Source organism: Neomonachus schauinslandi, chromosome 10 (assembly GCF_002201575.2).
Source record: "Neomonachus schauinslandi chromosome 10, ASM220157v2, whole genome shotgun sequence".
In the NCBI taxonomy this organism is placed as follows: domain Eukaryota; kingdom Metazoa; phylum Chordata; class Mammalia; order Carnivora; family Phocidae; genus Neomonachus; species Neomonachus schauinslandi.
In genome coordinates, this window is record NC_058412.1 from 68,611,164 (window position 1) to 68,623,396 (window position 12,233).

General features: G+C 41.5%; 1 protein-coding gene across 1 annotated transcript in view; it reads left to right on the forward strand.

Annotated features, from left to right (window-relative positions):
• The first annotated feature begins 6,806 nt into the window (after positions 1-6,806).
• The window catches only part of NRXN1 (neurexin 1), a 1,112,161-nt gene continuing 1,106,734 nt past the window's right edge, over positions 6,807-12,233 (forward strand). The window contains 2 exon segments of the mRNA XM_021701263.1: positions 6,807-7,271; positions 7,273-7,579. Of these exon segments, the coding sequence (XP_021556938.1) occupies positions 6,807-7,271; positions 7,273-7,579 (772 nt within the window).

The window sequence follows — 12,233 nt, forward strand, 5'->3', positions numbered from 1 at the left end:
TTGAGTGGGTCAGTCGTTCTGTGCTTCACATTTCTCACTGGCAAAATGAGTGAAATTCTAGAATTTACCTCATAGGGTTGTTTTGAGTGATAAACTAAGTTAATGTAAGTAAAGCACTTGGAGTGCTGTTTGGCATGGAGTAGGCACTTAACATTAAACATTGGCATTATCTTCACCAAATCTTATGAAGTGAGATGCCATTATCCCTATTTTGCTGATGAGGAAACTAAGTCCCAAAAAGTTGGAGCTATTTATGTAGAAGCAACACAGGAAGTCATACTTTAGAATAAACAGCTTTTATCACTAAATTATGTTTTGATTTTTTTTTTCCATTCTAAGCACATACTGATAGTTTCCCCTCTGCATATTAACTGAAAAAAAACCCAAACAGATCTTGTGGCTGTTCACGTTCCTTAGACTAGATATAGTAGTTACTTTAAATCTGATAATTGCAAAGCAGAAGTGGCAGCACATAATGTAAGTCCTCAGTTTAGATTGTGTGTGTGTGTGTGTGTGTTTAAGGGGTGGGCACAGAGGAGTTTTGTTTTAAAACTTATATATGAGGAATAAGAATTTTATTGCACCTTTGAATCACAGCCACAGAAGAGAGCCCAATTAAAACTATGATCCAATGAAAGCTCTGTGTAGCTCGACTGAAGATAAGACAAAAATTTACAAGGGCAAAATTAAATAAACTAGATGATTGTTCGGGTTATATGCAATAGTAGCAATTGAATTTTTTTGTAATGATTCCAGGTAAGAGATAGGGCTTTGACTCTTAGGAGTGCATGTAGAAATCTGCCATCACCATCGGATTCACTGGTAAATATACATACAAGATCTGAGGGACATCATAGAAACTTTAGATTCAATTCTTAAAGATTGGTTGTGTATTCCATTTACTTTTGCAGCATGGTTTACCTCTATAATAGACACATATGGGTATATCTTATGTGCTGTTTGCTCTAGGACCTACAGGTAAATGGTAGAAAATTTTTTTAAAAAGACCCTGAATTAAGTAGACTATTTGGCGGGGGGGGGGGGGGGGTCCAAGTTCACTTAATGACTGCATAACCTTAGATCAGGTACTATTTTTGAGACTTAACTCTACATTATTTAAAATTTCATTTATGTTTTTAAAAGTCATGTTAACAGTTATTATTTCAGTTCATTCCCTTAGAAATCCTATGGAATGAGTTGGCAATCACTAGTATTCCTATTTTAAAGCCAAGAAATCTAGATTTCAGAGAAGTGACTTCCATTGAGTCAAACAGAACAGAATAGGTTTGAAACTAATAAAAATAGCTGGTATATACTCAACACAATTCTAAATATCTTATGTCCACTTATTTGATCTTCACAACATCAAACAGATGTAGGAGCTATTAATATATCCATTTTACAGATGAGGTGACTGAGGCATTGTAAGGTTAAGTATCTTACCTAAGGTCACAGCTAATAATGGCAGATATGGAATTCAAGCCCAGGCAACCTGATTCTAGTTCCCATACACTTAATTACATGACACACTACCTTTTTAAGGGCAATAAAAATAATAAAACTTGTGGTTCCTGCCTTCACGTTATTTAGACTCTTTTACAAAGATAGTGAAAGTATAAATACGCTTATCATAGGAATGAGTTATGGTTTCTTTGGAAGGAAAAGAATATTGCATGTGGAATGTATATTATTTCAGTACTCCTGAATTTGTCTATTTCTTACAGTCTTGCTTTATAGGGCCTAGAGGGAGAAAATAGTCTTATCCTATAGCATTTGAGGCTGGAGCTGTTAGGGTTGTGGTGTTGAAATAAATATGTCTGCTGTTTCTGCTCTAAAACTAACCCAGTCTAGGAATATAATAGGGTTAGGAATTTAAATGTCCATAGCACTCAAACTGTAATTTAAAGCCACACACTTCGGACTTTTCTACCACCTATTCTGTAAGCTTCCTGAGAGTTAACTCCTTTGTCACCAAACCCAGCAATGCCTACTGGGCATGCCCAGTGATTTGGTTAGAGCTTCGCATGGAGTTTCACTTCCTCCAGGTTTTACCAGCTGCAAAAGAAAGGAGGAGACGGAGAGAAGACTTAAACAGGTAGAGAACTTGGTTCAGCTCAGAATGTCCGTGGCCAAGGCAGAGCACGGAAAACTGGGGGAAGACAAGAGGCTGTCGCAGAAAGCACCCTGTCAGACAGACTTGAGTCTGGTCTCCAAGTTGGCGCGTTAGCCCGGTAGGTCCTTCTTACGTCTTCTTGGCACAGCCTAGGCAGATCGTGAAGGTTTGCAGAGATCACTCAGGCTAGGACCACAGTAAGGGGTGGGGCAGAGACGTTGGATCTGGGGGAATGCCAGCGACTGTGTGAATCTTGCCTGTCCCTGCGTTCCTCGAAAAGCTGCAGCTTTTCAAGGGGTCCAAACAGGAGACCAAAGCGCGCAAGTAAAACCCGAGCTCATCCTAATCACTAACTCCTTGCCCCCTTCCTTTTAGCTGCCGAGCTCTTCCCTGGCACCCTTTCAGGTACCCTCGCCCAATCGCGACTAAATCCCGGAGAAGTGGAATCTCCACACAGGTTTCCGTGCGTCTAGCAGGGGCCTGGGCATGCTCAGTAGGCTACGTGGTTCTCTGGTTCTCTCTCTCTGTCTTTCGGGGGAGGGTGGGTGGTGACAAGTTAGAAGCTCTTGCGGCAGGTCCCCGCCTCTAGGATCCGGCTTCCCCTGCAAAGGGACGAAGCAAAGGTATAAACACCTCGCTCCGCAGCATCCCGACCTGGAGGGGCTGTGCCCGCGGGCCGAACCCACCAGTATCCCCGCCTGAGGACGGCCCGCCGCTCTCCATGGTACTGCGGAGAGCTCAGCTCCGCCCTTCTCTTTCAGAAGGACAGCACCCGGCGTCACGTAACCCAGCCTTCTCAGGCTCTACCACCGCCTCCTCCTTCCCAGCTCTTTGCCTCTCTTCCTCCTCCTCCTGCTCCCCTCCGTTGCCTGTTTTCCCCTCCCGCACTCCTGGAGATAGACGCTCAAGCCTGACGCCTCTGAAAAGGCAGCGGCAGTCGCCTTATCCACAGACCTCAGGAAATTCGCTTTGACCGATGCATGCTTCAGGCTCTGGGTCGAGCTAAGGGGAATAACCGGGCAGGTAAAGAAGCTCAGTTTGGGTTGGGGGAGGGGATGGGGCGAGGCAACCTGGAGAAGGATATATTTCCCCCTAGTAACTGAGCCAGGATCTGCCACAAATGCACAAGGAAGGATGGGTGGTGGGAGGGTGGAGGAGTATAGATCTTCGTTGTTTTGCTTGAAGATTTTTAAATAGATGGCAAGTAGATGAGATGGTGGAACTGAGGTAGTAACTTAAAGGCTGAATGCAGTGATTTATTAGCAAAAGAAAGAAAACAGAGAAGTTAGAAACCAAAGCAATAAAATATATCTGTATCTACATCTTTATTTCCCTTCCCCATCAGCCCCATGCTGTGCCTATCCTTAATTTGTGCAGTTGACTCCAGGCTCCAAGAAACTGCACTGGTATTAGAGATGGAGCTTAGAGACTGGGCGGGAAAGCCAGGGAGAATTTGGGTGTGCATTGGTATTGAGGGACTTTGCAAAAGCGAGGGGGGGAAAAAGCACTTCTCAAAATTATCCCAAAGATTTCAGGTTCTTTGCAATGGTATATATTGAAGGATGCATGGAAAGATATGTGTGCATATGTGTATGTGTGTTATAAACATATTAAAATAAATGCAACTGCAGTGGATCAGCATACTGTATCGATCCTTCCAGTGGCTTGGGAATGAATTTGATTCTAGAAATGAAAGAAAAGATTAATGAGGCTGTTAGTCTGCTTTTGAATTAGAGCGCTTCTTCCTTTGGCTGCAGTAAGGTTGTTTTTCAGATCCTTTTATTTCATCCTCTAATTTGTGAACTCACCAGGTTTTTCCGGCACCTAGAGAGAGAATCCTTTCTCCATATAAATACAGATACTCTCACACACACAATGAGCTTCCTCTAAGAACTGGGAGAGTCAGTTGACCTCCCCTGAATATATATGTGTTCTCCCCACTCTCTATCCCTTAAAAAAATTGTCAAGGTATGCATTAGTGGAGGAGGGCAGGAGAGAGGGGTGAAGAAAGGTTTTATGATCCATGTAATATTAATTAATAAAATAATTAGCTCCAATTGAGACACACACACACACACACACACACAAATACACAAAGGTTTTCTAACACATAAGCTTCTGGATGGTTTCAAAGCACTACTCTTGATCTTAAAATTCCAGATTTATTTTGCAAATGACTGAAAAATTGTCAGATGCCCTAGTCCACTTAAAAATGAGAGTATATTGAGAGTTTATTGAATAATACGCTATCTTAGGATGATTTTTAAGAGCACCTTTCTTGGGCTTGGCACAGAGGTAGACAAGATATGGCTGGTGATTGCTGATGGTGTGGAATGTATCAGCCATAATAAATAAGCAACTGAGATTTTTATTTCTGTTTTATTTTTACTGGGCAATGTGTATGCGTGTGTATGTGTTGTGTTGTGTGTGTGTTGAAAAAGAGAGAAGCAGTCATCAGTTTCATCTGGGGAGGAACTTGAAGTGGGATCCCCTAGCTTGGTGGTGGCTCTCAGCTGACACCTGTAGGGATTGCTCTGTACTGAAGAGAAATGCTCTCAGCTCCCTCCATGGAAGAGGAGCAGCACAATGCGGTGCCATAAATTACTGCTAGTTTCAGCTTGTAGGGGGAAAAAAAAAAGTGTTAATTGGATAGTGAGCTTCTGTGTCCAGGCAATAAATGTGTGTGCGTGTTGTGTATGTGCATGCAGGGGAGGGGGATGTGGTATAGTGGGAAATGCTGAGGGAAATGCATGTGTTTGCTTGACATGACCAGATGAACCATTTGTGATTTTTTTTTTTTTTTTGGTCAAAATGTGAGAGTAATGTTTTTGGTAAAAAAAACAAACAAAAAAAACCCCAAACTTAAAAACAACTCACTACTTATGATTTCTGTACTATTTCAGGAACCTGCCAGATTAGGGTTAAATAAAGAGGTGATTTTATAGTGAGTGATTCAAAGATATGATTTTATATTCTAGCATTCTGGAGTCTTAGCAGCTAAGGTGACACACATGCCAACTGCTATTCTGACCACACAAATTCTAAGAGCTGACATCCAGATAAAGGACTTGAAGAGGAGTTAAGATCACTACACTGTTTGGCAAAATATCAAATACTTTACCCATCTTTAGAGGAGTTAATATTATGGCAATTGAGACATAAATGCTGCCCCAAATAGATAGGACTCCAGTTAGATGTCTTCTCCTATAACAGATTATTCCTTTAATAAAAGGAGGAAAATACTTGTTTGAAATTTAAAAGAGGTTCCCAAGAAACTATCGATATTTTTTCTCTGAAAAACATAAAATGGTAAGAATGCTAGACAAATCCAAGCCAGCAGCTTCCAGTCACAGTTTGATCTGCTTTGCCTGTTTTAAAATCTGTATTAACTGAGATTTGACTAGGTTGTATTTTTATTGTCCATGTTATCAGTACACATGATAAGTAGAAGTCCTTAAAAGGGCCTTTTTCCTCCCCTTTTCATATTTTAAAAAATTAAAATTTCTCAGAAAAAGTAAAAGATAACCATAAGCATATCTCTATAAAATTCTGAGAGGGCTACCTATTAACAGTTATAATAAACTGCAAGGGTGTAATGACTGATTGTAAAAGTGCAATATTAACTATTAGGAGATATTAGGTCTTCCTTGATAGATCAGGATAAATAAGCCCTTTCCAGTAAGGTTAACTCTGGCTTCCTAACAGCTCTAGTTATGCACCTGGTTTCTGAGCTGAATAATGATTTATATGATACTATAAATGATTTTAGAGCTTAATTTTTATTTTAATTCTCTGCAGATTTTCTGGGTCCTTATAAAAAGACAAAACCAAAATGCATCACCAACACACAACCAATTGATATGCTGGCATCTTAGCTTGGCCTTGCAGAGGGAGAGAGGAAAGAAGAGGAGCTGTTGTGACATCTAACAGCTTTTGGCTATTCCACAGCTTCTGGGTTTGAACCCTACTGTTGGGGAGGGGAAAAAGAGAAGTAAAATCCATCCTGTGAGGCCATGCATAAGGAATTCTGCGTTGGCTACAGTGGTTCAGGAAGTCCATGATATGACAGAAGAAGCAGGCCTTTGAAGCTACTCAGGGGTTAAGTGGTGCCGTAAAGAGGCAAGGAACCTGTCTCTCCCTTCCGGTTTGGGACACCACATCTGGAGGAGAAACACTTGAGGTATCCAAGGATCTTGGTTCATTGCTGGCTTTCTTGTACTTCCCTGAAAAGTATTCTGAACAGACTCTATCTGCTTCGCTTTTGCCCGGTACCACTGATGGTACCTGGCAGAAAATAGTATTTGAGGAGTGAAGCATCTCTTGACACCACTGATGCCCTTGAACTAGGTCATCGGACTCAAATGGATAAGTGACTTCCCTTGACCTTCTGTTAACGCCTTTTCCAGAACGTTGCTTCCAAAGTGTATCCTCCCTTTGGTCTGGAAGATCTGCTGCTGCCCTGTACCACTGGGGTCTACGTTTTCCAGTTGGGAGGGGACTATCGGGAGAGAGGGAGGGGTTGCTGGAAGAAGAAGAAGAAAAAAAGAGCTAGATAAAGGAGGGTGCATCCCTCCCCCTCCTGCCCATCCCTTTACCCTACGTGTTTCCGGACCCTTATTTCTACATCACGGTGTCCAGGACCATTTTGACCCTGTCGGCCCCGGCACCCCCCCGCCGCACCCCAGCCCCGAGCATGGGGACGGCGCTTCTCCAGCGCGGGGGCTGCTTTCTCCTGTGCCTCTCGCTGCTGCTCCTGGGCTGCTGGGCAGAGCTGGGCAGCGGGCTGGAGTTCCCGGGCGCTGAGGGCCAGTGGACGCGCTTCCCCAAGTGGAACGCCTGCTGCGAGAGCGAGATGAGCTTCCAGCTCAAGACGCGCAGCGCCCGCGGCCTAGTGCTCTACTTCGACGACGAGGGCTTCTGCGACTTCCTGGAGCTCATTCTAACGCGCGGCGGCCGCCTGCAGCTCAGCTTCTCCATCTTCTGCGCGGAGCCCGCCACGCTCCTGGCTGACACGCCGGTCAACGACGGCGCATGGCACAACGTGCGTATCCGCCGGCAGTTCCGCAACACCACGCTCTTCATCGACCAGGTGGAGGCCAAGTGGGTGGAGGTCAAGTCGAAGCGCAGGGACATGACGGTGTTCAGCGGCCTCTTTGTGGGGGGGGCTGCCCCCGGAACTGCGCGCTGCGGCGCTCAAGCTGACGCTGGCCTCTGTGAGGGAGCGAGAGCCCTTTAAAGGGTGGATTCGCGACGTGAGGGTCAACTCCTCCCAGGCCCTGCCTGTGGACAGCGGCGAGGTGAAGCTGGACGACGAGCAGCCCAATAGCGGTGGGGGGAGCCCGTGCGAGGCGGGTGAGGAGGGCGAGGGCGGGGTGTGCCTCAACGGAGGCGTGTGCTCCGTGGTGGACGACCAGGCCGTGTGCGACTGCTCGCGAACCGGCTTCCGCGGCAAGGACTGCAGCCAAGGTAAGGCCCGACGCCTGACTCACCGGGCGCCTCGGCCTGGGCAGGGCGCGGGGAGGCAGGGCGAGGCAGGCGGGGCCGGCTGGTGCATGGGGTCTTCCTTCTCTGGACAGTGTGTTTCAGCTAGTTTCAAGGGGAAGACCTGTTTGTGGCGTCTCTGCCTTATCACCTCCCACAGCTCCTCTTCATGGTTGGGCAGCACCATTTCCAGGTTCAGTTTTCTCCTGGGAACCCTTGGTGCCAACCCTGCTTACTTCCAAGTGGCGAGTAGAATGACCTCTCCTCTTCAGATTCCTCGGGTTCTTTGTCAGGCTGCTCCCTAACTTCATTGGGCCATGGCCTGCCTGAATAACCGCTGTGCTTTCCTCTACCACCTCTAAGTCTGTAAAATACACAGATGTTTCCCCTAAGATGCAGACAAGCATCTAGAAGATTGGGCACACATTTGGTGAAGAAGGAAGTGCGGGAGAGGTTCGCTATGGTTGAGAATCTCCACGTTTGTTATTCGTGGTAAAGGACAGAAGGGGAACAGGATTCATAGGAACTGCTTTGCCTTTTATAAATAAAGTATAAAGTCCTGCTCCTGGTTGTGGAAAAAGGGGGCCATGGGATTAGAAGGAGAAGGGTTCTTGGAATTAATGTTATTTTCTGTGGTTATGTCCAAGTCCAACATTTGTCAGTTTAGGAAAAATTATGTGATTTTTCTGTGATTTCTTGAAGTGGAAGACAGGTCAGCTAATATTTAGAAATGTTAGAGATTAAATAACATATTTCTTAATTAGCAAATGTCTTGGGAAGATAAATAACACAGAAATTTAGACGTTGTTGGACTGGGAATCTTCTGTAGGCTAATAAACAGGGGATGCATATGAAGGATTGCAAGAGATTTTTCTGAGTACATTTAGCTAATGATATTTATCTGAGTAGCGGAGGCTAACCTGTAATTTCTGTTGTTTTTAAGGATTGAAAGTGTGGAATGAAAAAAAAATCATACCTAAGTTTTATTTTCTCCCCTTAATAAATAAAATTCAGTCATTCATGTGTCTCCAATATTGCTACATGACAATGACCAAGGAAAAATATTGTATAAATACCGAAAAGCCTATGAGCAGAAAGTGACTGATATGAAAAAGATGAGGCATGGATTTGTGGCTGAGCGGAGAGGTGTCAGGGTTTAAAGTAGATAGTGTATGGGTCAAATCAAGACAGCATAGGATAAATGACATTTACAGCTGCAAATGTTTTTTAAAAGGTGAATTATTAAATCTATTTTGAAAGCTGTGAGGACAAAAGCTCAATGTGTGGCTGAATTTTATTGTATAATGTCTCCTTTTTTTTTTTTTTTTTTTTTTTTTTTTTTGCTGACACTGCTAAGAGGAACTAGCCCTTGTAAATCTTATTAGACTTGGCAGTTCTCTCTCATCTGACTTGAAGAGAAATGAAGACTTGATAAAATTTGTAATTGTTTAAATAGCAAAGGGAGTTTGTTAGGAAGAAAAAAGCTGGTCAGAGGGGAAGAAGAGTTCTGTAGCCTTTATGGGTTTATGGAAAAAAAGTAAAGAGTTATTTTATTATTCTCTCCCTTCATTAAGGTTTTTGTTTTCATTATGTTTTGGCTTAAGTAATTATAGAAGACTGTCTTCCATGGCCTATACTACACTTCAGCTTGGCCAGTAAATTTCCATGGATTTAGTACCAGGCTTTATAGTTAGGTTTTACCAAAATAAAACAGGACATGTTTTTCCTCTCCCATATCTAATTTAATTGTAAATCTTGAATGAAATATCAGGTACATATGATGGTTTGCTATATTATAATTTGGAGCTCCATACCTCTGCACTGATTAATAGAAATACATTTTTAAAAATGAACATTATTTTATGGGAAAAATTGCTCTACGTATCCCAATGCCACTTTAAAATACAGAGCAGACAATTTAATGAAGGACACATGAGATATAACTTCCTTCCTTAAATTAGGAAACAAATATGACACAATGACAGCTTGTTCTGTGTGGGAGGGTGTTTTAAATTAAAATTTTTATTTTCTTGTGCATTTTAAATGTAGGGATCCAGGGATCATGCATAATCAGGAACACTTAAGAGTGGAGAAAGCATGGCAAAAGTAATATGTTGAAGAGAAGCAGAATTAGATGTTTCTGAAATGCATTTTGTTTTGCCAGTGGATAGGCTCTTTCCATAAGAGGAAGAATTTGGAATTACCAAGATACATAATTGAACAATATAGTACCTGATGCTTAAGGTAATTCAATTCAGAAAAGAAAATCCATCAGGATGGTTCTGGAGCATTGATTCGTTTTGAAAATTTGATCTGAAAACGGAGTGCAAAGATCATCACTAGTCATGAAAGGAAAACAAAAGGCTGGATTTTTTTGATTATCACAGAAATGGGAGATGGAGTGATAAAGGCAGAGTCGATCTGCCCAGAAGGATGGGCTCCAGTTTCTGTATTTTCTCTATTTCTTATGTGTCAAATGACTGTTAAATAATTGAGAATGGATGCCTCTCCCAACACCAATCATGTATTGATGGCCAGGGATAGATGGTTTCTATTCAGATGAAGTATGAGCAGAGCCCTGCCTCTAGCCAGTATTTACACTGAATGTCACATTCTTTTTAAAAACTAATTTAAAAACAAATCCACATTCATTAGAGAAAATTTAGGAAAAAAAATTAACAGCAAACATTAAACAAGATTCAAATTACATCTAGTTCTAACCACAATTTCTTTTTTAACTTAATGAATAATATTATTTAGTTGCCTTCATATTAAAAATACAGTAAGAACTACTAAAAAAGACAATAATCATATTCTTTCTCTATTTATTTTTCTGGCCCAGAATGTCTTGCAACAACTTCTGCATCTATGGTTTTCTAGAATATTTTTATTTAATGAGCTCAGTTTCATCCTTACTGTAATTTATTCAAGTCTAGCAAGTTTTATTTATTTATTTATTTGTTTATTTATATAGTGATGGCAGTAGAACACAAGAAAGGTTATGTGTCATGACCAGGTTAGTGGCAGAGCTCACACAAAAGTGCAGGCACTCTCATTCTCGAGCCCTGTATTATCTTTTCCCGCTGAATAAGATTTCCATTTTACGAGTATGGATATTTTTTCAAGTTCAGGCATTATTCAAGAGAAAAAAATTATGTATAAATGGCTGATGGAATAGGACTAACCTATGTATCACTTAAGTTCTTTGACCCTGAAAATGAGCCTCAGAACTTCAGTATCCAAGAATGTCATCTTTCCTGAATGATGGATGCTTATGAGGTACATAGCTTTTTCAGTGAATCGTACTCATCTAAGTGCCCCAGGACCATTATTATTTAATAAGTTTCTACTGAAGAGGACTAATAGTTTCTTAGCAGCTTAAAAGAATTAGTGAATTCCATGGCTGTCCAGCTTAAAAATGAGAATAAAAGGCTGATCAATGAGAAGGGAAGTTACACTTTTAAAAATGATATCCAGGTTTCATGCATTTTAGGGTCACTTATATTAAAATTTCATACTAGACTCTGGAGTGCCACTTTTATTTACTTTCTCTATGTAAATGGTCATAAACACATACCCTTACAATGGCTAATTACTAAATATTACTAAACATGGTAGTGTGATAGATGTCACTTAACAAAGCCCATGCTTTCTGTGACTTTACTAATGTGACCAGATAAAGAACCATATTCACTTAGTCATTTCTACATTTATTTTTTATTCAACAAATACTGATTGAATGCTTTGTATGTGTCCGAGTAGCAGGCTCAGGTAAAAAAAATGGTGAGTAAACTCTCAGAAATAGTTCCTACCTTGCTAGACCTTGCATTCCAATGAGGAGACATAGTTATTTAAAAATAAATGGAAACTTAAAATGGTGGTATGTATTCTGGAGGACAGATACATGGTATTGTGAGAACTTAAAATAGTGTGAACTAACCTAATCAAAAAAGGTTTCCCTGAAGATTGAGGTTTAAAATCTGAGAGATGAGGAGTTAACCATGTAAATGCAGAGGAGAAATACTAGGTACAAAAGCCTGGTATAGGAGTGTCCTGGCATATTCAAGCAACTGAGAGAAGACCCTTGAGTATGGAGCTCATAGAGGAGTAGGGCCAGGTCTTTTGGGGCCTTCTAGACCATATGAAGGATTTGAATCTTTATGGTAAAAGTGATGGAAAAATAATGGAAGGAGTTTAGTGTAGAAGGTGGGGAGGAGGGAGCCATTATCAAATTTATATTTCAAAAATGTCACTCTGGCTACTGTGTAGGGAACACATTGATAGGGGGCCAGAGTAAAAGAGAAAACATTAATTTCTGTCAGTCAACAGAATTAGTTTAAGCACCCACTGTAAGCTGTAGACTGAACGAGGGGGACATAGCGAAAAACAAGATTCTTTAAGGAACTTAGAATCTTTGTGAGGTTGGTTATATATAGAAATCTAAGGCCATTCATTGTTAGGAACACTTGGTTCCATCTGTAAAATGTATCAGAACCCTTTCTGTGGATTATCATGTGGTTTCCTCAGATAAGCCTAGCAAATCTATAGGCTTCTTGAGCCCATTGGCAATGAATGTCATTCTATGTTGTATCCTTCAAGAACCTTGCTCAACATGCCTTTCTTGTGACAGTATATATTG